This window comes from Dermacentor silvarum, chromosome 3 (genome assembly GCF_013339745.2).
Source record: "Dermacentor silvarum isolate Dsil-2018 chromosome 3, BIME_Dsil_1.4, whole genome shotgun sequence".
Classification (NCBI taxonomy): domain Eukaryota; kingdom Metazoa; phylum Arthropoda; class Arachnida; order Ixodida; family Ixodidae; genus Dermacentor; species Dermacentor silvarum.
The window spans coordinates 130,959,126-130,984,738 of record NC_051156.1 but is presented as its reverse complement, the minus strand read 5'-3'; the positions used below and the strand labels follow the sequence as shown (position 1 = coordinate 130,984,738).

Sequence of the window (25,613 nt, the reverse complement as noted above, 5' to 3'; positions counted from 1 at the left end):
CGGTTTGAGATGGTAAACCTAGGACGCACATAAGGAATATTTAAGCAGCCTAAATGGCACTCACAATGTTGCGCGGTATTTGTGTTGTGACCTTGAGCTATTAACACGGGTCCAACACCCAGTAACCCTAGAAAGGGGGCTGCAATTATGTAAGTTTCTCTCTCTATCGATGCTATAAACCTACTCTAACAAATAAGCAAAAATATCATTCTCGCTGGGCGCCTTCGAGGGCTTGTGAAAGGAATGGACGATGCCTGTGTTCTGCTACGGTCATCACTGTTTTGCGGAGCAGTGCCGTATTCAAAAACTTCTTACGCTTGAACTCTTCTTAATAGCAGATGCCAGCCAATCGTGACGTTGGACATAATAACGAAGGAGGCCGGCCTAAGGCAAGCAACAAGCTTTGTGAATTCGTCCCCAGATTCCTGGCTCCAAGTCCTGCACCAATCTCATCACTATACACAACCTATGGAAGACACAGTTTCCGTTCACTCAGTGAGTCAGAAAAATAAATATTTTAATGAGTCGTAAAGATCTTAGCCTATCCAAATGCAAGACATGTGATTCGCATGGACACGATGAATGACGAAACAACAATATAAAAATAGTAAGTAAGAAATGTTAACAATGAACAGGGTTAACTAGCAAACATCTGCTTAGAGAACATCATTAGCAGTTGTGTGCTAAACGCACATTGGCGACACTATGTTCTTCTACAATCCTGTTCAATTGTTCTTGGATATTAGAAGTGATAGCTTAGGAAGTAGTGCTGGAATCAAATATTGTCACACAGCAGCGTAACAACACTAAGACAGGTAAACTGTATCTCTGGAGAAAAAGTACAGTAGAATGCTAAGGGTGTAATACTGGTCTGAAGAAAGACTGCTGTAGGAGAGACGTTCGCCTTCAGACGGAAAACACTAGGACGAGCTGTTGAGCACTCCTCAGCTTTGTTTTCGATGTCAGAGAAAAACAAAAAGCCAACAACAACTAATCTACACATGCCCAGAACGTCTCCCGTTACGCACGGCAATAAACGGCGTCGGCTCGGAATGGGGCGACCTCTTATCGATGCCATTACGAGGTGCCCAACTGGCCAGCTGTCGTAGATTCGAGGCACGGAGTGAGCAGCGTGCCAGCTTACAGATAGAAACGCCGCCTAATTTGACACTAACGAGAGGATCATTGCGTCTCTCCCTCCTCGCACCTTCCTTTTTATCTGCCCTTAGTAATGCCAATGTTTTGCTCCTGCAGACGCGTCGGTGCGCTTTGCAAGGAAAGCGGTCGACGACAGAACAGGGGTGTAGTGCGGCATTCCAACGCTGTAACCGACATCAAGCAGTTTTTACCAGATGTCAGAAACTAATTTCCCGGTGTTTAACGCTGCGAAATTGTGCAAAAGTAAACACACTCAAAGAAACTGTGGTAAGACTAGCTACAAAACAACTGAGAAAACACATATAGGCATTGTTGTCGTGACCTATCCCACTTGTCGCTTGGCTTCTGCCTTGATCCTTCCAGGCATAAGCTCTCGTGCGCGACGCTATTGAGCAGCGAAGAGCGCGCATGTAAAGAAAACGCTAGGATTCTAACCAAGGTAGAGACTGGTTGTCTAGTCTAAACTAGAAGAGGAGGAAAGGTGGGCGAAAGACAAAGTGAAGAAGACAGGACGTAAGCTCGATATATAGAGAAGTAATCCCTGCGGTTTATATACACCCCATCACTGCAATGGAAGTCACATGCCGACGCGACAACAGCGGCCGCTACTTCATGACAGTTGTGAACAGGTCACAAATAGCATCTCACGTAGTACGCAAACGACTTGCTGGTTCTTGCTGAACACAATATGCAATAAGCACCAGCCACATGAACCATCCGACTTTTAGCAGTCCAACTATCGTAAACATGTGCTAAATAATAAGCTTAAGAGCCATTATCACTAGTGAGTGAAGCACGCGGCAGAGCCGTACTTGAAATATATCTCGATTATAAAGGTTTGGAGTGAGCAACATTATTGTTCCAAGTCCGACTTGAAGGTACGACCAGTGCGGACTTGATGGTACTGAGCGGCACATAAAAGGAGGTTGGTTGGTTGAAAAACTTTATTGACATAAAACGCGGCCCTAAAGAGAACTACAAAACGCGTGGAAGTGCCTCGGCACTCTTGAAGGGACTCGAGTGCCTGTTGTGAATATAATATGAAACCAGAATTGAGATGCCATCACCAAAATCCCTTCATGACAGGACGTAGCTTCTCAAGTAACGAATACCTTGCGCACGTACGCGGGCACTATAGGTGATCATATTTTGTGGGAACCGAGCTCGTTCCACGCAAGCACACCAGAAATAGAAGAAACGAGAACAAAGAAAGAACGCAGCCAATTGAATAAAGAAAGGAGATACCTGACATTTTGAGCGAAGGCGTAAAGATAAGTACTGTGAGAGAATCCGGGACGCGTCTTCGAGCATTAGACGACAGAGCCCCTTCTGCAGTATAAGACGTGGACATCCTGTCAACCTAGCATGCTCAAACTGAATCCGAAATCAGCAGTGGTTATTAAGTTACCACGGCGTCACATCTACAATGCACTGCGCTTTGTGTCTGTCACTCGTAAGACAAAGGGAAAAGATGTAGGATGAGCTGCAAACAATGGTGACACGTACTCTCTCACCCGTGTGAATTATACAGACAGGGCAGACGGCGCTTGATGTGAAAGGAAGGAGGGAAAGCCACGCGCATCGATTACGACCGTTCTTAGATGCAAACTTATAATCAAACTTTCATAGACCAACAGTCATCTTGTCACATGTGCAGTAGAGCTTGCCTGTGGGTTAGTTGTTGAGACAAAGGGTGTTAATGCGCCTCCCTTTGCAGACGAAGCGCGAAGTAAAAAAATTGGCGCAGTTTCACCCGAAAGGTGAAGCATCAATTGCGATAGCAAATTAGTAGAGAGCTATAAGGATAATAGTTTTATCATCTGTATAAACTTGGACATGCAGCAGCACCAGCAACGCGCAGAACTGTTGTCGACGCCGTCGGCGTTTTATCCGCGTTCGCACCGAACGTGCGTGGTGTTGGTGACTGTCGCCGTTGCCTCTGGGGGCGGCTCGGAGGTTTTCGACGAGATCAGATTGGGACACTCGTGGAGCAGCGTCGGAAATCTTACCTACCTTCTCGCCTCACAACGTTTTTATGTAAATACGCATTTGGTGCCGCAGCTAAACGTCGCCTCCCCTCCCTCCCACCCGTCCCCCCACGGCATTTCGCGCCACGGAAGAAGTCGCGTTCGCTCTCTATATATGGTGATTGTAACGGAGGAAAGAGACGCAGCCCTTCAGGCAACACGGCGTAGAACGCGCGTTTGCTCTCCGACGTGCGTTCGCTCCCCGTGAAAGCGCGCGTCTCTCGCGCCCTTTCACTCGCACATACAGCGTCCGGAGCGCGGCGACGATTTCATCGCCGTTGACGTCATACGGAACCTCACGGCAACGGCAACGGCGATGGCAACGGCGACGACGACGCCGACGGCAGAAATCCGCTTTGGAGTGTCCATATAATTCCTATCGCAATAAAAACACAATGTAAGAAGCTAATAATCATCACTCAAACGGCACCAGGACAATACAAAAATTGTCGTAGTTTCACCTGAAAGGCGAAGCATCAATTGCGATAGCAAATTTGTAGAGAGCTATACGGAGTAATGATAGTAGCTTTATCAGCTGTATAAATTTGGACATGCAGCAGCACCGGCAACACGCAGAACTGTTGTCGACGCCGTCGGCGTTTTGCCCGCGTTCGCACAAAATGCGTGCGGCGTTGGTGACTGTTGCCGGAGCCTCTGATATAAATAGGCACCTGGTGCCGCAGCTACACGTCGCCTCCCTTCCCTCCCCCTCCCCCCTACGGCCTTTCGTGCGTCAGAAGAAGGCGCGTTTGCTCTACATATATGGTGATCGTAAAGGAGGAAAGAGACGCCTACTTCTGCAGCCCTTAAGGGAGCACGGCACAGAACGCGCGTTTGTTCTCCGCCGTTCGTTCACTCCCCGTGAAAGCGCGCGTCCCTCGCGCCCTTTCACTCGCACATACAGCGTTCGGCGGCGCGCGGCGACTATTTCATCTCCATTGACGTCATACGGAACCTCACGGCGACGGCGACGGCGACGGCAGAAATCTGCTTTGGAGTGTCTATATAATTGCTATCGCAATAAAATAAGAACATTAACCAAGTGCAGTAGGGAACCGAACGCGTGAAACCCCTCAGGTATAGCGCAAGTTCGCGTTTGGCAATAGGTGGTGTCCAAGTCCACCCCTCACCAACCTTTGAGTAACAGAAACAGATCTCGAATACCACACTTTCCTGGGCCTCATGCGCCGGAAGTAATTGCGAAGCCATAAAGACGTGATAGATGTCGGGCTCTAGACACCACTTATTGCTGCAGGGTTTTATGCACCACTATGACTCTGGAGCGGTAGCATGCGTGCATGTATTTTGGAGGCCACAGCCGGCAATAGTGTAGTGGACGAAGACGATGTTGGGCGTATCGGAAGGTATAGCAAGATAGAACAGTTTAATGACACCAAATGCAGAGGCACCGTCCTGTGGCACATTCTTCTGGCCAGCTACTCTGCGCCGAGGGAAGGAAGTCATTCTTGGGAATGGTGGAGGTTGCTGGTATAACGGCATGTTGCGAGGAATTAGCGCTATTCCTCACAATGTGTTCTTAGAAATTGAAGGTGTCTGTTGTGAGGGCCTTCTTCTGTTGCACAAAGGAGTTCATATTCGGAGGAATTGTTGAAGTCTGCTGATTCCTTTTTCACAGCGAAGTTGTTAAGGGCTAGGTTCCAGGATATCGCGTCCGTGTAGTAGACCGACCGGCCTGTACAACAATTATTATCATCAGCATTGGCTCGAGCGTCGTCTTCTTCCGCATCTGGCTCGTTGGCGCCCCTCGTTTTGCGCGCGTGCTCGTGATACTGCTCCCATGTTCGTCGTCCTTATGTTAAGATTAAATTATGGGGTTTTACGGGCCAAAACCACTATATGATTATGAGGAACGCCATGGTAGGGAACTCCGGAATAATTTGGACCGCCCGGGGTTCTTTAACGTGTACTTAAATCTAAGTACACAGGTGTTTTCGCATTTCGATGGGTCGTCTGCTTCCACAGCTGGCTGCGTTGCCGCTAATCATTCCAGCGCCACACCACACCGCTCGCTTCGCAGGAACTTTGCTGCTTCATTACGTGACGTAGCTCACCCTGGCAGGAACGCGAGCACGCCTGCGCTAGTACGTGCGCTGCGATTGGCGCATCCGTTTAAAAAAAAAACTCATAGTCTCTCCTATATCGTATGTAGGTTCTTTGTCTGTGCGTTTGCGCACAAAGCTCCGGAGCGTCGCGCCCCCTTGCGGCGCCGGCTGAAAGTCGCATCGCTCCAAAGCAAAACGTACATCGCTCCAAAGCATAGCGCCACCTTGTGGCGGCCACTAAATTCTCCGGCATAGAGTTTCTAAATAAAAAACCTAGAGGGAAAAGTGGCGCTAGTGTCTACGGGGGTTCTCCTGAACGTCGCCTCAACCTACATGGGAATGATGGGAAGTACAGGCTTCGGATTGACTTCTGTCTTGAAACTGGTGGCGTTTGCATGCGGCGCAGTAAACGAAGCTGTATTAAAACATTTTCGTGCAAAAATTAATTTTATTTATGTTGTGTTTTATATAATGCATAATACATTGAATAAAGTTTGTATGACTTTGAGATTGAAGCATGGTTTACCACCAGGGTATGCATTGTTCTGCCTGATTTAGCGCCATTGAATAATTATTTATTTACTTTCACAACAGCAATAACAACCGTGCATGTGCTTATATAAAAATACTCATCAAATATTTATGGAAATAAAAATTTTGTATTATGAGAAAAGAGTTGCGCCTTTGAGAGAAATGTTACAAGTGTCGTCTGCTACGACGCCTGCTCGCTGCGAACGCGGGGAAAGTGAACTTTTCTCGCAGACGGTACGCACTTGCGAACTCTCTCGCTCTTTCGAAAGGCTGCATCGGCTGTCACGATTGATGAACGCCTTCGAGTACTTTTAAACACATCTGCTGCAGTGCTATCTTAGACGCTTGTGGCCTCTTACGAGCATGCTTTACTATATTTTATGTTGACGTACCGCTTCTTCTGAAGTGCGCGCCAGCAACTGTTACGTCGTGGCTTTGCGCTTACCCGTTTTGCGACAGCAGACTACAGCCAGGAAACAGCAACCTTTCTTACCACAAGTAAGTTTGTGTTCTCAAATGTCCTGAAACAACCATTTCAATGAACAAATGCAATGAAGCCCTCAATCAAATTTGATTGTCAAGCCAGTAGAAGAGCAACTATGTAGCAAACAAAATGCTTTATGCAAGCAGTCAGCAGTCTTTCCATTGCACTCTGCATCATGAGCAAAAAAATATTACTGGCAGCTTAATTAAACACCCAGCATATGTCTGCAGCTACACTTAACAGGTTTAAGGCTAGCAGCATGTACAAGAAGCCAAAGTGCTGTAGGAAAGCAGAAAGTTGCATCTACGTACTGACCACACAAGAAACGACTGAACGAAAGTTGTTAGGTGCAATGGTAAGAGTCAGGAAGAGAGCAGTGTGGATCAGAGAGAAAATGGGGAAAGCCGATATTCCGTTTCATATTAAGAGAGAGAAAAAAAGGAACTGGGGCAGGCCATGTTATGCATAGGGCATATAACTGTTGGACTATTACAGTTACCGAATGGGGTGCCAAGTGAAGGGAAGCGCAGTCGAGGTCGGCAGAAATTTTGGCGAGGTGATGAAATTGGAAAATTTGTGTGTGCAAGTTGGAATCGGCTAGTGCAAGACTGGGGTAATTGGAAATCTCTAGGAGAGGCCCTCGTCCTGTACTGTACATATAAATAGACTGGTGATGATGATGATGACTGACCACTTTCTGCACTTTTTGTGTTCAATAAACAGGTTTCCAATTGGCAATCCCATCCTCCTGCAAAAATGGCTTCAAGCCATGGGTCTGAGAGGCTTTGCTCCAACCAGACGTCATGCTCTGTGCTCTGCCCACTTCGAGCAATTTAACTTTTGCGGTGGTCTACAACGACGCCGACTGCGTGAAGGGGCAGTGCCGACTTTGTTTCAACCAAGCAGTGACAACACAAGGGTAGAAGTATGTTTGTTTATTTCATTTCAACTTTCAATTTATTTTCACTGCATACCAGGGAAGAGAAAGGTGTAGCAGATCCCAAAACGTCAGTCTCTCTCAGGTCCTAAAGAAACATGGAAAGAAGTTCACAAAGATTGTTAGCAGCTGCGAAGAGCAAAACTGACATTAAAGAGCAAAATTTATGAATATATGTTGCACAATATAAATGTTCTAGCAAAACACGGCAAACCCCTCCAGTTCACAGTAACGATGATTTCACATTATGTTTTTGTCTCGAACTCACTATGTTCATGCGAATGAACTTATCAGGGAAGCAACTGTCTAATGGGATCAAGAATACTGAAGAGTACTGACACAATTTTTGTCCCCTTTTCTTTCTTTGTATGTCTATTCCAATCTAATAACCAAGGTATAAAGCTTCGACCCCTCAGGCACACAAGCAAAAATTATAGGTTCCTTTGACTTGAACACTTGCAAACACATGCCAAATTACATGTGTCTTCATACCACTGGTAACTTCACAGGAACAGCATGTGTGACCTTGTGGGATGTCAAGCTAGTGATGCTTGTGCCAATCACCAGATGAAGCATACACTGAGGCCACATTGTCAAATTACCCCATCCTAGCCATATCACATGAACCATATTCATGTTCTGAAGAAAGTGAGGGGGATGCTTTAGGTTGCAAGAGAAGTGATGGCAAAGAACAGTATAATTCAGCCTCACTGCATACATGCTGCCCCACAGGACGAGAAGGCTGGGCTAACTTCAAAGGGCAGAGATCCTGTCATTCCTGTGATGTCACTGTTGGTGGACACTGCGCTTAGGATGTTTTAAAACATTCGTATAAAAGGCAGATATGAATCATTCTTGTGCACAGTATGAGTTGAAGTTTCGTATCATGATTACTGGGTCAAATGGCATCTGATTTTCAAAAAAACTTAATTTTATAACATAATCCTAGGTGAAAACTAAATTTAGCTAAGAACTATTTATAGTTGGGGAATTCAAATTCAAGGGCGGTTAAGAAAAGGCCTCTGGTTAATATATACAACCTGGGGCCGTATTCTGAAACGTTCCACTTCGGCGGTAGTTCGCCTTTCGCCCTCAGGCGCGCACTGATTGGCTGGTTGAGCAAAATTGAATGAGGTCGAGCTATATAGTATGCAACTGCAAACACCAACATAGCCGATTGTATGGCCGATTTTATATGTGCTGCAATCAGAATTCTACACAGCACAGATAAACAAAATTATAATTAAATCAAAATTGCAATTGCCTACAGCGACCAATTACTGTCCTACCAAAACATTAAGTAATTACAGAAACTAATACATCTTACTTTACCAATATTTTCCTCGAAAAATACACTAAATAGAACAAGCTGGCCTTGCTGTTTTAGTACGTCCACTGAAACCCTTCACACACGGATGAACTTTAGTAACACAATATTTTATATTGTTATACATGCTACACTATTGTTATATGCTTTTTAAAATTGTCTTTTGTCTTCTACCCTCGATTTCTTGTGAAGGCATCAGCAGCAACACTTGAAGCTCACTCGATGTGTTCACCGGAAGGATGGGCAGCGTTGTAATCAACCAACACGTTGTGCACAAGATTTTGGTTGCTCAATGCTGTGTTGCTCGCATCTAGGTCTTCTATGAAGTGCACACTATGACATAGTTGCGGGGCTCAAATGAGGAAGCGCATGAAAACACGGACACGAGAAGAAACGAAGACGAAGACAAGCGCTAACTTTCAACAACAAAATTTATTTCGTCTGTCTTACTGTGTTTTGCAAGCAAACCAAAAAACTGTGCTTGATTGTCCTATTTTCCTTTTGCTACGATTCCTTGAACTGTCAATCTTATGTAAACCCTGGCAACATTACAAAAATGAATGACTACAGCGACACATATACACACTGCATTTATGTTAATACTAATCTCTAAACTAAAAAGTATAAGGAGTCAATTTCATGCGGACATTAACCAAGTTAAATTGCAAGGAGCAATGACAGCACGACACCACCACACACTTCCAGGTTTTGCAATGCACCAATTTTATGAGCAAGGAATTGGTCAACCTCATTACTATAGTGTTTTTCTTTCTTCATCTGAGCTACAGTATTTGAAACGCACCATTTTCTTTTTCAGTTATCACATGCAACATTCTTCCGTCAGTCAAGTGGCACTGCGTTAGTAAACTAGACAGGAAAGTAAGAGCAATCGCAAGCTGAAATATAAATGAAAGCTGCAAGCTTTCATATAATTATGAATGTTGTGCGCCGGAAACGTATGCTGCATACCCCCATAATCTAACGAACGTAGCTGGTACGGATTTCTATGGGCTCGTGTAAAAGCGAGCGTACTTGACACACTACAACGGAACCACAACCGATCAGACATCCCACACGTAAGCCATCACTAGATGCAGTATCGCGACGCGTTACAATGATCGCATACGCCGGCCCGATCAGTCATCCCAGGAATTTTAATGAAATCCGCCACTGAAACTTATTTGTGGGGATATGCCACGTTTTCTACGTGCTTTAAAGGTTTTAAGCAGAGAAGATGTGCGTAGTACTGTGCTTTAAAAATAATTATGGGGTTTTACGTGCCAAAACCACGACATGATTATGCGGCACGCCGTAGTGGGGAACTCCGGAAATTTGGACCACCTGGGGTTCTTTAACGTGCACCTCAATCTAGTACACGGGTGTTTTCGCATTTCGCCCCCATCGAAGTGCGGCCGCCGTGGCCGGGATTCGATCCCGCGAGTACTGTGCTTGTATGTTACCTTCTTTTCGATCTTCTGAAGTTTGATAAAGCGGCTAACGCTACGGCGTCAACCTAACACACTTAACAAAGCAGGGTCAAAACAGTCAAAACACGTTCTCTCACCTTTTACGATGCCGTCGCTTTCTCGTCAGGGCTTCGTCAACACGCCGCGACACAAGCATCGTTCCAGTCGCTAGCTCAGCACGCTATCGCCATAGAATAAAGAACCCTATCGCTACTTCGAGCGACCGAACAAATACAGAGAGCTCGAGAGTTTTGCGCCGCACTGCCCCACTGCTACCCACTGCGGATTGTAGCAACTGCGCTTGGAGCAAAACTAGCGAAACCAAAACTGACAAAAAAATACCTGTAGACTAGTTCGCCAGTCAACAGAATACCAATCCGTAGCCTGTACTTCCCATCATTCCCATGATAGTTGAACGATCGCAGCGCCACATTGCCCTCTAGTTATAGTAATATGAAACTCTATGTTCTCCGGGATTTCGCCGAGAAATGGCATGGGCGTAAAAGAAAAGAGCGGGAGTAAAGTGTGTGTTTCTTTTTTACTTTTTTTCTTAATTTTATCTTCGTCTCCATTTTTCGAGCAGTTGTCTATCTCTGAGTGGTTCCGTTTTCCGAAGCACAAGTTCCAAGCATGATATCGCACACAAGATCGCTAAAGTGGCTCTGACCAGTCGTTCCCGAAAGAACGTTCAGAAAGAACAGAACTCTGGCTACGGCATTGCAGAAACACCCTATTGAGGCACCTTGACTCTAGGAACGGCGCTGCCCTTCCAGTATAAGAATAGAGGAAGATATGTGTGTTGGGTGCTAAGGTTTAAAGAGTCGGTGACGTGGTAGAGGTACCGAGACGCTGACGACAGTCGCGGTTCAATGTGCTTGGCAGTATAAACATCAAATTATTACGTTATAAGATCTTTCTTTTCAGAGCCTCCTAGCTCCTTCTCTCGTTCAGAAGAAACTCTAGCACTTTTCATTTGACAAGAACTTCTTGATATTGTTTAAATTTTCCCTGCTCTTTCATTATTGGCCCAAATTACAGAGCTGTGCAGCAGCACAGCAGTATGCTTATCGGCATTAATAGGTCACTTATATAAACCTTACCTTATATTGCAATATGTTCCACAAAAATATATATTCATTTTATTTTATTAGTCATGGTACACTTGAGGTTACTCGACCAAGGGTATCATAAGAGTCATTGCACTATCTGCATTTTCTAAAAAGATGCAAATATTCACTCACTTTCAGTTCATTTAGGTTCTTCGCATGAGCGCATTATTTGCACGCGTAATTGCAGTTTGCCCACCTTTATGAAGAGAGAGAGAGAAATTACGTTACTGAATGTCACATTAAGACCTTTAAATCGCCTTTGTGAACAACTATATTGGGAACGAGTTACAGCATGAACACTACATTCCCCAAACCTTCTTGCCTAAGTCGAATATATTTTATTGCGATAGCAATTATATGGACACTTCAATCGGATTTCTGCCGTCGCCGTCGTCGTCGCCGTCGCCGTGAGGTTCCGTATGGATAAAATCTTCGCCGCGCGCCGTATGCCCGAGCGGAAGCGTGCGGGGACGCGCGCTATCACGGAGAGCGAACGCACTCAATCTCCCACGCGCAAGCAAGGAAGCGGGAAGCCAGCGCCGGAGAAAGCGGGGGGGGGGGGGGGGGGGGGGGGGCGCTTCTACTCTGCTAACAATCGCGCTCGTCACTCGTCGCTCGCGCGCACCGTCTCTTATCTCCACACTGCTCAGACCTTTATGCGCTGTGCATTCGCCGCTCAGTTTCCGTTGAAGCGATAGACCGCGCGTACCTTCGCCCGCTGCGGCGTATCTGCTTGCTGCCAGCGTTTTGACAGTCGTTGTCTGCAGTCATTCAGTGTGATCTATTCATGTTTGTTTGTGCGCGCTCACACCACGCTTGTTCATTCAGTTAGTAATAGTCGGGCGACATTTTCCAACGCACGCTACACATGCAATGCTGCCCGGATCGGCAGTGCAGCGCTCCAGGTGTGTCCCTTCGCACGCGCAGCCCCCGGGAAGCCTTTCTCATCAACACCACCGTTTCACACGCGCCTTCTCGTGGTCATCGAGTCTCTCTTCATGTCGGTCTACTTACGCCGCAGCACACCTGCTTACTTAATCAGCTCATGTTTACTACAATTCATATTGCTACCAAAGCCGCTCACCTTACTTCGTATGACATTGCTGTGTTGCTATCGCATTCATTGCTTCGCCCTTAGGGCGAAACTGTGACATTTTTTTATAATAAAGTACTACGCACATATATGATTCTACAACATTTTTAAGTGAATTAGCTGCCTGCCGTATACTGAAGAAGACGAAGATGAGCTCAGAATTAAGTGTGGCACGTGAGTCAGCTAGAAAACAAGCATGCAGAAAAAGAATTATGTGCATTGGCACACAGCTTCGTGTCGTTCTTCTGTGTACTGCGAGATACAACATTTCTGCAATTTGTTTTAACGATGTTCTCTCTTAATGAGAATAATTTTGTTTCCGCTGCTAACCCTTATTATAAAACCTCCAGAATTACCAGATATCCAAGTTGATTATATATATATATATATATATATATATATATATATATATATATTTGCATTCATTCAATAAGCAACGGATGCAGATGGTAGCGCACGGTAACGAAGATGACGAGTGAGAAATGGCTCGAGACTGCCGCGAGGCATGCATCAGAAGAAGAAGCAACAACGAACGATGAACGTCACCAAGGATCTTTTGAAGGCGACAACAACAGCAAGCTCTTCCTCACTCCGTTGAAGCAGTCGTCTTCGCTCTGAGACTGTAAGAGCGCGCTCTACGGGACTCGTCGGCAGGCTTGACTATGTCCAAGCTACGACGTCACGGTTCCAAGCGAAGACGGAAGAACGAAGGCTTCCAGACACCGCCGTCTGAGCTCCCTGTGTCGACCACGGAGGAGCCGAGCGAACGAAGCCTAGCATGGAAGGCGAGACCACGTGACCAGGAGTTGCAGGCATCGTCAACGATGCGAGAAGCTACGTCGCCGTCGATGTCCTCCCCTTTCCAATCTCCGGCGTCACCACAGACAGACGACGCTGCCTTCAGCGCTACGGTGCCTTCGTACTTGTCTTCGCCGTCTCAATCCCCGCCGGCACAGGTAGTACTCCCCATTTCCGCGTCCACTGGTACCGCCCGACGATTATCGTCGCATTCCTCAGCAAACTCCACTTCTGCTACACTGTCACCGCGGTGCTCGACGCTCTCTGCGACTCGAAGATCGAAGATTGGCGTATATCCGAAGCCTAGACTTTCGGTGACGTCTTTTGCTACGCGGTCCGAGACACGCCTGACTTCGGAGCAACGTACGCACTCGGCAAGCTCCCGTATGGCCGACCGGCATCTAAATAGGAAGCCATCGTTCCCGTCAGTGGTGAAGCGGAGCTCGTCGCTGAGTGAAGTGGAGGTTTTGAAGTCCCACCCTTTGAAGACCCATTCTGGTTCCTGGGCAACCAAAACTCGGCAGCTGCTGTCACCGTTGCTGGGCCGCCCCCGCTCTCTGTCAGTAAACCGCAGCCCCGAAGAATTTCAGATGTCTCCGCAACACAAGCGTGCCAGTACTGCACCCGTGATCACTCTACCACCCTGCGACGTAGGCGGGAAGCAGCCCGGGTTTGCCTCAATATCGCGTAGGCAAAGCCAGCCACGCGATAGCGTGCAGTCCATTAGCCGCAGCCGGCAATCCCTGTCGCGCACTTCGCTGAGCTTGCCTCGGGATGGCTCGCCCGGACCGCCGCATGCAATCAACAACAGGATGGCCAGTTGCTTGCGGCGCGAGAAGGCTTCTTTTCTCGTGGGCAGGAACGGTCGCTTCCAAACGACGACGTTTCACTTCGGCTTGCTCGTAGCCTTCATGGTGCCCTTTCAGACACTGCCGTTGCAGAGTGTCCAGCACGATATCGACCACTGGTGCGCTAGACCCAAGAATCTGCGCAACATGTCTACAGAAGAATGGAAACACCAGATGGTGCCACGCACCGACGACGGCCACTACAGCCGGTGCCGCATGTATGCCGAATGGAACGGAACCAGTGTAGCCACGGTGCCGTGCACTAGCTGGGAGTACGCGCCCTCCGTATATCACTACTCCATCGTTAAGGAGTTTGGCTTGGTCTGCGAACGTGCTTGGTACCTGCCGCTGAGCTGTGCCGCCTTCGCCATGGGCGCCTTCTGCGCTTTGCTCATCATGGGGCCATTGGCAGACTGGCTGGGGCGAAAGCCCGTGATGCAGTTCACAGTGATCGTTGTCCAAGCGGCGGTCATGGTGATTCTGTTGTTCGTCAGGCTAAACACGTTCATAGTCATGCGTTTCATCCTTGGAGCCGCCACGACCACGCTTTTCAACACGAGCTTTGTGCTCGTGGTGGAAGTTCTGGCACCTGAGCGGCGCTCTCTCTACGCGATGGCGGTGTTGTTGAGCAAGGTTATCGGTGCCGTCATCGCATCCGCAATGATGTTGGCCGGGTTCAGCTGGTACACGTTGCAGCTGGCCGGTATGCTACCTTGCCTCATGATGCTGCGGTCGATCACGTGCCTGGTGGAGTCCCCACGCTGGTTGCTGGCCAGAGGCCGGCTAGATGAGGCCGAAACAGTCATCATGCGTGCGGCTACGCTCAACGGCGAGAACATTTTCGATGTGCGCCTCCAGTGGGGGCGCCAGCGTCGTGAATTGGAGCGCCCAGAAGGTACTCGCATGAGTACTTGCTACGAGGCAGCGCGTCTGTGGTGCCGTTGGAAGGATAATGCCATCCTTTACTTCTGCTGGTGCGTGACTGCGTTTACGTTGCAGGTGACGTGGCTGAAAATTCACTACTTGGGGTTCTATCCGCTGGCGCTCATGGCCCTCTTCGCGCTGCTGTCCATCCCTGGCGAGCTGGGCGCTATGGCTTCTGCTGCGCACGTCGGCCGAAAGACGTCCCTGGCTTGGGCTCTGGTCGTCGCCGCAATTGTCATCTTCGCGACTGCTGCATGGGGCGATTCGAATGTTGTCTCCAGCGCTACGCTGCTGACGCTTGCGAGCGTGGTCACGGACGCATCGCAAGCCGTTCTAACGCTGTACACAGCAGAAGTGTACCCTACAGTGGTGCGCTGCTCGGGCCTAGCCATGTGCACGTGCTTTTCGGCAGCGGCCAGCATCGCCACTCCACTCGCCGTCTACCTAGACGTTTTGCAGGTGTCGTGGTTGCCTCTGGTCATGGTGTCTCTGCTAGGTCTCACCGCTGCATTCTTGGTGGTTCGGCTGCCAGACACCAAAGAGCGTACTGTTCTGCCAGACGAGCTGTCAGACATACCGTTCGAGGCATCGTCGGGAATCGCTCAAGCGGTGCCTGATAACGCAAACATCGCATCGCTGGAAGTGCAAAGCAACGATAAACGCCGGACACTAGGAGAACGTTGACTGGCCTTTTTCTACGCGGCAATACATCATGTGCATGTGTTAATGTTTTATCGTTTAAACATCATTTTGTTAGTTGCATAACTAACTTCTTCGTTTAACCTTTCGCAAAGACTCTTAAATATGCCTTTGTGGTGCGTCGACAGTTTTATCTAATACGCTCTATTCCAGGCATCTACGCTGTTTTAGCGCGGATGCTCTACAAATCGTGCTGTGATAATCTCTCGTGTTTAAGGCTGATATATAGACACGCGCATCTTGCCCCGTTTACAGCAATGTAGAGAATAATTTGGCGATCTGCAAGCTATGCACTGACGCTTTATTTTTTGGTCCTTTGAAAAATCACTTTGCCACATGGACGTATTAAGAAATTCAATTTTCGCTTCCCTATGTGTAAGTTTCCAGCAATACTATGCACTTAAAAGTGTCATCGTCAATTCTGTGGATTTATGGCTAAAACGTGTGGCGTCAGAACTGCCTTCGAACGAGGTCCGTCGCCAAATGTTGATGGTAATACAGCAGCAGTTCGCTTGCAGCATACATTCGTTTCGTTCGCAGCCCATCACCTATAAATACAATTTCATTGCGCAAGTGATTCAAATCAATTGCCATAATGTGAACGAAGTTTGCCACTCGGGTGAAACAGGTAAATCTTGGATACCTGTTCCCCCTATGTCAAGATTTAACTCGTCAGCTGGCTGGTGACGACTAGTATATAAATGCCGAAATACTGAAAGTTTCATTGCGTATGGCGCCTCAATTCGTAGTTGTCGTGGCTCGTACAAACGTAGAGCCCTGCTAGCTGTACCAGCTCAACTTTTCAAGCTGCAGTGAATAAAGGCCTGAGTAGACATTATGGCATTCAAATGAGTTGTTGACAGCTTTTGGAAGAGAACCTGCTTAGACTATAGTGAAAACACGCACACAACGTTTTTTGAGCGCTTCCAGTCGCGCTAACAGCTTTACTGTAAGAAAGATTATGTTCAAATATAGTTTCGTTTCGTAAGAATTGCGCGTTCCTCTCACGTCGTGGAACTTTCACGCCAGCAAGTTCAAAGCATCGTGAAAGCGAGCCGCTCGCAGTGCGCGCAAGGGATGCCAACTTAAGCTAAAGCAACAAATCATTTCTAATTCGGAGTACAAACTCGAGTGCTGGCGTCGAGCCTCCGACCGCAAAGGAAAGGTACACAGCTGTTCGCGCAATTCACGCTGCGAACTGCGAAACCACGATCGGCTGCGTTAAGTATATGCGAAAGAATGGAATCTTCAGAAGAAAGCTCTGTGAGCGCCCAGCCCGTATACGCTATTCTGCAAAAAGACTTCGACGTACCGCACAAGCTGCAGTAAAGAAAGCTTTGCTATGCAGTCCGTCGCCCAGCAAACTCAGACCCGGTGACAAACGAACCGTGAATGACGATACCGTTCCACTTTTCGGCCGGTGCGCCTCTGTAGGCGACGTGATATGCTTCCCGAAGGACAGTGTTCATTTTCAAGCGAAGCTCGTATTGCCTCACAAGTGTCGGTGGTGGTGGTGGTGGTGCCACGTTAAAACCCTATCGAAAACCTGGCGAAAATTCGCGTCTCGTACGCTTGATCACATGTTATGGGAGTGTCAGGATTTAACAAACAATTCGGGCAGTGCCGACCCCTCCGTCTCTTCCACCGCCAGCCTCCTCTCGCACTTGAAGACCGCACTGCTCAGCTCGAACCTGACAGCACAACTCTGGCCCGTCCAGCGAGCCGAGGAAGCCGCTACGAGACAAGGTCTCGGAACCGCGTCCGCGGCCGGACTCCGGACTCAAATCCGATTGATTTGAAAATAAAGTTTACGTTCCTCTTGTTCTTTACTTGGCATATGCCAAAATTGGCATGGAAGGGTACGAATGTATGACTAACATGAGTGATGGGTCATACAATCAATAACATCGCATTATCGTCAGTTACGTCACGATTAACGATAATAAAATCACGGGAGGCGCATACCCGCATTGCATATGCCCGTATGAGCCAGGGATATGCGGGTATGAGCCAGAGACAAGAAAGAAACAAACAAAGAAAGAAAGAAGGAAGGAAAGATGGAAAGAGAGAGAGAGAGAAAGAATATGACAGATGACTAGTTGTAGCGCTAAACGGCCCAGGAGCAGAAGAAAGCACAAGCAGTGCTGCGTGTGTGTCTCCCTTATTCTTCTGCTCCTGGGCCGTTTAGCGCTACAACTAGTCATCTGTCATGCAATACCAACAAGCCACATTGCTTCTGTAGTTTACTTGGTGTCGCGAATAAAAGAAATCCAGCCCGCATGCTTGGATATATGTGAAGCGAAGCTATATAACTAATGCGATGGATATGTAACTAATTGAAAGGATGTAAAACTAATGCGATGGCATAGAACTGTGGCTATTTTTATTTTGAGCAACCTGTAATCTCTCAATATTTATGCGAAGCGCAGATGACAACTGCGCTGTTTGTTTATGTTTTAGGCACTATGCCGTGTACTCTGTCGAAATACAATCACTAGTCCAGGCGGTTGCCCACTACGAGACGTCGACGCAGCAATCTCCCAAAGTGTCGAACGAAATACATGGGCATATGTCGCCTTGAAGAAGACAAGTCCTGTAATGCAGTGATTTGGGCTTGTTGGTATGACATCGTGAGGCTTATAGCGCATGAAAAGACAAGGACGAAAGAAGAGGTGACACACACAGGCGCTAACTTGCAACAATATTTATTTCGAGCAAAGGACCCACACATATATACAACTGTTTCGCGTACATCATCATACATGCGCCGTTTACAAAAAATACTTTACATACCATTACGCAGATAAGCTAGTTCTTTGCGGGAAAGGGCAAGTGATGGTTGTGAAATACAGTTATCCCCGAGCCTATCAATCATTTCTGCTTCGATAATTTCGCGAGTTATTCTTCCTCGTGCTCTTCCCACGATAGAGCAGTCTCTGTATTCTGGAGCGCACGTCGAGCGGTCACCATCATCCGCCCCAGCATCAGCCCACTTGCAATGCCTGCAGTGAGCGTCGAGGAACCCACCCCGCTTTTCTGCTACATTATACCGATGTTCCCTTAAACGCTCGTTGAGGCACCTTCCGCTTTGTCCCACGTAATTTTTTCCACACTTTAAAGTGTGGGAAAAATTACGTGGATTCATTTCTTCCACACTTCCACACTTTTTATATCCACGGCCTATCACACCGTTTAAAGAAAATAGGTCAACGTGCGAGTGTTAGGGTTGTCTTTTCAGCATCTACAAAATTGCAATGTCTGTGCAGACTAACCAGACCAGACCTGCCTGAGAAACGCATGTGCACAAAGAAACACCAGGACCCGTTTGTTGAATGTGCAGGAGCAATCGTTTACAACCTTCCTTTGAATAACTCATCCCATATTTAACTAACTGGGTTTTGGGCTACGAAATATATTCTGCTCTTCCTGGACCCTTGCCGAGCCGCTCTGTACGGTGCACCAGGTGGCTGTAAACTAACCACGAGGTAAAATAGCAGCTATGCGACAAGTCATCGCATATAGCTGTCGCATAGTCTATAATTTTAAAAAATGAACTTCTGAAAGGGGCACGTATCTTCCTGAATATATGCCCCTTTTTTTTTTTTTTTTTTTTTTTACCAGCCGCAGTTCTGCATAGAAAGCAGTGCAGCTTCTTGCACTTGTTCAAACAAGAGCATAACTGCTTTGCTTTTGTTGTTACTAGCGCCGACATTCAGGACTTTTTTACACCGAAACACAAATATCTTCCCTTTCTCGCTTTTTCCAAAGGTAACATTAGCGATGACGCCTTTCTTTCGTGCAACACAAGGCGAAAGGCAAGTTTGACAAATATGCGCGTTCCTTTCGCTGCTCGGACCATTATTCAGCGCGCAGGAAGTACCACGTGCGCGGTTCACACAAGACCCAGCGAAAGGCGCAAACGAGAAAATTAAATCAATTTTCAGCACACGAAGCGCCGACGGCAGGCGGTGCATCACAAAGCAGGAATGATTGAGCTTCGCTATAGTTGAGAAAGGCCTCACTAGAGTTGAGTAAAACTTTCATATGTAGCACCGTATAGACAAGCTAGCGTGACGGCACTTAGGCGTTAGTAAATTAGTGCTCCAAGCGGTCTGGCAAAGGTCATATTTCATCCGTAATACCCGCAATCCTTCAGAAGTGCCCCTCAGCCAGTCGGAAGTCTCCCTCAATGTTCTGCGCAAATATATGAAGCTCACTTATCAGTTTTATTTCACTCTTTTTCACTGTTATCACATGTTTGTCCTAGAGGAACATAGATATAGGTAGATTTTATTGATAGGAAAGACAGAGAGGTCGACCTGAGCCAGTGCGCTCTGTTCTGCTACTCTGTACTGGGGAAGAGGGAAGGGGAGTGATAGTACTGGGATAGATGATGATGACAAGAAGAGTGGTGAGGGCTTACGTACATTAGACGGTGGCCCTACTAGAGCCGCTCGTCTAGCTTCGTGTTCCGCAGTAACTTAAACAGCGCTTTAGTTTGCCCGCGTTGTAGTTGCAGTGTCAGGCCATGGGCCGAGGATAGCGTCCTCCGACAGTGGTTGCCTGCCAACGCTGGCTTGGGAATTTTTCCGACGATCTTCACTCCAGCATGTGTGCTGGGCAATCGCGCAATATGTGTTCCAGCGTTTCAGGCGTCTGGCAGTGTTCACAATCAGGGCTCCGCAGATGTAAAACCAACAAGGACCTTGTTTTGCTCGTCTTTTTTTACTTTTTTTTTCTTTTTTTTACCGGACGTTTGTTAAAAGGCAGGAGTTGCCTGAGCCATTTATCTCTTACAAAAGCATGAAACGTTGCTCAACCTTAATACTCGAGATTACTAATAGGTACTCAGCCTCTTAGTTCACCTTATAAATGAGGTATGTTGGTTTAGTAACCTAAACGGTGTGATACATTGTTTCGACAACTCTATAGACAAATACAAACACAAGAAATGACAATGTATACCGTGTCTGTATTGGCTGTTGCACCGTAGGAAGAAGGACCTATCACCAGCTTGCTCAGTTTACCGTAAACGTATAAGAGGAAAGTAGATAGAGATATAGAGAGCACAAATACACCATCACAGCCGGTCATGATCACCGTACACAATCACAGCACTATACCCCGTTCCCCATTGTAGGGTAGCAAATCACCCTGCCTTTCTCCTTTATTTCGTCCATATTTCTCTCTATTTCTTTCTCCATCGTGGAAATAATTTAGCAAGCTGTTCCAGTGAACAATTGATGACACTCATGAATGACACGCGCAGCCCATAATGTCTATCTAACACAAATTTATGGTGTTTATTCCAGTCAAGAAAGAATGAATCAGACGACGCAACCTGTCCGTGGCATCTTCATCTAATAAACAAGTTACCTACAAACGTCTTGTTTGAGCTAAACTTCAATTAACATTCTCTGTTTTTTTTTACTCGCCCTTTCCTAGTAACTTATCAATCCTTACATTCATTCAAATTCGCGCCTCTGAGTTTTTTTCGTTACAACTTCAGCACCCCTGCGTCTGTGCTCTGAAACTTGAAGTTCTTATCTCTCGAAGCCCAATTTTACGCCTTGTGTTTTGCCACAGGCTATTTATTTTTTCAGATCACCCACTAGCACTTCCCATTCGAACAACCTGATGCTGCCAGGTGGTCTAACTGCTATGTGACATGGTGGTGAAAAGGACATTTCCTGGGTAGATTGTGTGCATGCACAAAGGAGTCTTTCTTTCTTTCTTTCCTTCTTTCTTTCTTTCTTTCTTTCTTACTTTCTTTCCTTCTTCATTTATTCAAGACACTCCTTACAGAAATGCCTTGGGGGACGCAACAAAAGGCAGTGAACGTACCTGACTGGGCCGCGCGCCACCCTTGGCAGCTGCGGTCACACAACCACAATGTAATGTCAAAAAGTAATACAGAATAAAATGCAGCAATTTGAAACATGGTAAAAAACACTCGTATGCCGACGGTAATTCCCATGAAGCTTTGGTGGCTATACTAGAGGATTCATTGTGATCAGGATAAAACACGCTACTTTCTGAGCTGTGCCTATCATACCAAAACACTGTCATGAAACACTACAGTGCTGCCCAGGTGAAAGCACAGTTTGCCGCGATGAGGCAGATGCTTTTGTTACAGACCTGTGCATTTGCAAATACGCGCATATTCTCCCATATGTTGTGATCATTCGCAAAAGGTGCATGCCATTCTGGGCATTCACGGAATAGTTTCAAGCCAGCGCTACTATCACAAGGATTTGCAATGCGTCTTACAAAGAAAGCAAAAGATGATATGAAGGAAGGAGTTGCAAAGTGGCCTTCATGCAAGTGGGGTGCGGGCAAGATATCAACTGGACACATTTGCAGGATGGCCTCCTCACGATGTCTTCACATCGGTCCCTGTTTTTTTTTTTTTCCTGGTTGCCTGCAGAAGAAACATGAGTATTCTTATAACTTTAGGTTTGCATGGAAAACCACAGGAAAACAGAGTAATGCCGTGCTTGAACACCAACAAAATTACTAAGTCTAAATGACGAGCCGCTGTTGCTCAGCAACCTGTGCTGTCTGCTATAAGAGTCCTCAGTTAAAGGACTCTGTCGCTATTTACGACGACATCGTAGGTTTGATTTGGGAGAACTTCAGTGTATCACTAATGAACGTCGTGCGGGAAATCTTTTATCCGGAATCCCATATGTGCTTCGACAAGAAGTTGTACATTTTTTAGAAGTATGTATACGGAAAGAAACGAATAAGAATCGTTCAAAGCAACCTGTCTCGGATTTTATATTTTTGGACAATTGCGAAGAGATAGGTCCTCGAAAAATGAAGCGTTTTGTTACGTATAGATAAGAATAAATACACCATGAAAGCTATTTATGAGTGCGAACAATAGTGCTTTTCCTGCAGTGCACAAATTTACGCGTCCAACGGCGAGGTTACCGAAGACAAATAACGAGCGACATTGTATAGGTTTCGTTATGTCGTTTCCGAGAACAGCCTAGGCTAAAGCGCTGCTTTTAGACAAGAAACGAGGGAGCCCTTCTATGCGTGAGACATCTGAGCCGTTATCAAGGATGCCTCTCTGTGAACTTTTTTTTATTTTCATTGTTTTACAAAGAAACAAAACGTAGCATTTCACAATGGCAATGCCAAAATGCCGTTGCGCGTGCAAATGGAATTCTATGACAGCTCTTCCTCGACTAGCGATAGTATTTTAAAATGCGAAGAACTAAGGCAAAATTAGGAACTTGCAGGGAATTATTCTCGCTTGTTGTGTTCCCCTGTGCTCTTTTCCACGCTCGTCTCTGTTACATCGTTCCTGTTTTGATAATGTAGTCCCGCGCTAGCTTGGATGAAATAGCTGGCCTTGTCTTACTTTTTTTTTTTTTGATTGCTTGCTTGCTTGCTTGTTTTGTCAGCGTTTATTGCAAAACCAGTATCTATTAGTTTTACAGCACATTTTCCATCCGTATTTACCCGTCCCGTCGTCTTCGCTGTTTCGCCATAATCTGCATAAACCAACTATCCCAGCGCCAAACCCTCGCGCAGTTATTAAGCTCTGAATGTTGTGGTACTTTGATGAGTGGCGCATGAAAAAAAAATACCATCGGCTAGTTTCACTCAGAGGCTGAAGCACCCGCTGCCGTAGTCAGGTGGTCATGGCGTTCCAGTGCTGTGCTCGAGGCAACCAGTTCGAACCCTGCGCGTAAGACCACATTCGATGGCAGCGAATAAGGCTAGAAAGATCGTGCACTTAGATTTAGGTGCCGTTAAAGAGCCCCGTGGCGAAAATTGTTTGGGGACCCCCACTCACGTCGCGATTTTTTGGCACGTAAAACTCTAGGATTTATTTAATTGGTGAAATATAAGAAACAATATAGTGCTTAGATTCACTTTAAAAGGTGCAATTTCTAGCCGTGGTTGTTTCCTCCTCCTCCTCCTCCTCCAAGACGTGGTGAAAATAATTCGATGCCTCGGCTATGGCGTCCCTCGAAGCCCTTGTGTTTATCGGGATATTAGACCCCAATAATCAAAGAACCAATAAATCATTCATCTCATACTCTGTAGTCACTTCCTTAGCGGCTGCGGTGGCTCAGTGACTATGGCGCTTTGCTGCTGAACACGAGGCCACGGGTCGATACTCAGCTGCGAACGCCCGCATCACGAAGAGGGTAAACTGCAAGAACGCCCGTGTACCACGCTTTGGTGCACGGTAAAGAACAGCAGCATATGAAATTACTCTGCTGCCCTTCGCTACGGTGTCCCTTCATAGCTCATGCGGAGCTTCGGGACGTTAACTCCAGAATACAATTCCTTTTCCTTGTTTTTTTTTCTTTTAACTTGACTTACCTTCGTCACGCGCTGTGTATCTGAGGCGCTTCAACCAGATGTCCTCGCGAATGTCACATCGTCGGACCTAGCTGAGACACTAAAACAATATGCCAGTTACAGCGTTGCTAACCATTCCCTCAAGGCGCTGTATGTTTGGGGGATGCGCGCGGCTTCCACGAAAAGGTAAAATTGCATCACTGTCGACGTAAGCGGCCTGGCATTGAGCCCAGCGTAGGCAATGTGCCGAAGCTGCACTGGTCATCTCTTTTAACACGAAAGTGTTTTATGCGGGGTCCACCAAGACTTCACTGACGTATTTTCCGTCACGGAAATACGTCATAGAACATAATACAAAGAAAGAAACCAGAAGAAAAAGTTCCACAAACATGCAAAATTTCGAAATCGAACCCACGACTTCTCGGTCCGCGACGATAGATCGCCGAGCGTTTAACCCATTGCGCGCAACAAACGCATTTGCAGAGAGCTACACAGACGCGCCTTATATATCTAACACTCATCCGTGTACCCGCGCTCTTGCTCGGGGCGGTGCCGCCGCCTACGAGCAGAAAAGAGAAGTACTGCATTATGACACTAACGCGCACCGACAGTGAAACGCTTCGGTGGTTCAGCAGTAGTGCCTAGAATAACTTACTAGTGTGCCGACCGCGGGCTTTCCGGTGGCACGGAGAATGATGCCTTCCGCCGGCGGCCACCAGACGGCGATAGCCGTACGGACCGCTATGCCGAGCGGCGTCTCTAGCAACGGCGCCGTGTGCGACAGACGCCAATGGGCTGTCCCAGCCCGTTTCGTTCTGCGGAGCGTTGGTTGAGGTGCAAAGCGTAATCGAAAGAATATGATTTGGTGGCACTTACAAACGATCGTAGGCACAGTTATCATTATAACGCTACACGATACGGGGTTTTTCTGCGAAAAATACCAATAAATAAAATGGTGGTTTCCGAAGAAGTGTAGCTTTTTTCTACGTAACTATTATATGCGAGACATGTCCACAAATGCTAATTCGCCCCAAGTTGTATCTAATTACCATAAATTAAATAATTACCAAAATGACGGTAATTAAACAGGGCACATTTTCATGGGCGAAACACCGTCGACTAATTTTGAACGAGCGCTCATGTAGCCATTATTAAGTGTTTATCACAAGCGACAGCCGCCAGAGTTAGCCTTCGATCTGCCCTCTTATATTCTTCTCCCACTCGGCAAAACGTTCTGGGTCAACAGGGCGCGCTGAATAATGAGACTTGCTCGTTGTTTGAGCGCTATCCAGTTGTACAATATGGGACAAAACAGGTGCTGTCTTTACGCCTCGTTTTCTGCGACGACATTCGGTTCGTCCGTGAACAGACACAGTGCGAACCACGCGCACAGAAAAGAAACCCAGCAATGAATGCGGAGGCACCACATGCTACTTGCTCGAAAGCTACAACGCGCCGCAACCGACTGCGCTTACGAACGCGCATCCGAAGTGCATCAGAAGCGCAAACGACGCGTGATGCGCCGCTCGGTTTAGCACGGTCCCAAACAGTGTCGCCGTCTGGGGGCTCCGGTGGAAGGCATCACCGGCGGTGCCAGCGTCTCCCTTGGAAACGCCCGGCGGTCGGCACATAGTAAGTATATTCTAGGCACTATAGCATACGACGCCTCGATGCCAGCATTCGAAGGGACGCTGGCATCAAGAAGCACTACCAACGCCACCTAGGTGGCGTTCACCGTACTCAGCACAGCGGAGCGTGGCCTCCGCAATTAGCTCTGAAAATGTTTCTGAAGTTGATCGCGGAGGCTGCAATTACGACGCGCTG

General features: G+C 47.1%; 1 protein-coding gene and 1 long non-coding RNA gene across 2 annotated transcripts; both read left to right on the top strand.

Annotated features, from left to right (window-relative positions):
• Positions 1 to 5,504: 5,504 nt before the first annotated feature.
• LOC125944538 (uncharacterized) lies at positions 5,505 to 8,833 on the top strand. The gene is made up of 3 exons (XR_007466262.1): positions 5,505 to 6,277; positions 6,987 to 7,188; positions 8,720 to 8,833. It is a non-coding gene; the product is annotated as an uncharacterized LOC125944538 (long non-coding RNA).
• A 4,546-nt stretch (positions 8,834 to 13,379) lies between these two features.
• Positions 13,380 to 15,449, top strand: LOC119444792 (solute carrier family 22 member 13). The gene has a single exon (XM_037709136.1). The coding sequence runs from the start codon at positions 13,380 to 13,382 to the stop codon at positions 15,447 to 15,449; it is 2,070 nt and encodes a 689-aa protein (XP_037565064.1).
• The last annotated feature ends 10,164 nt before the right edge of the window (positions 15,450 to 25,613 follow it).

What these genes read in the sequence shown, in the direction of transcription:
- LOC119444792 (XM_037709136.1), top strand. Translation starts at nt 13,380, where the DNA reads ATGGCCGACCGGCATCTAAATAGGAAGCCATCGTTCCCGTCAGTGGTG.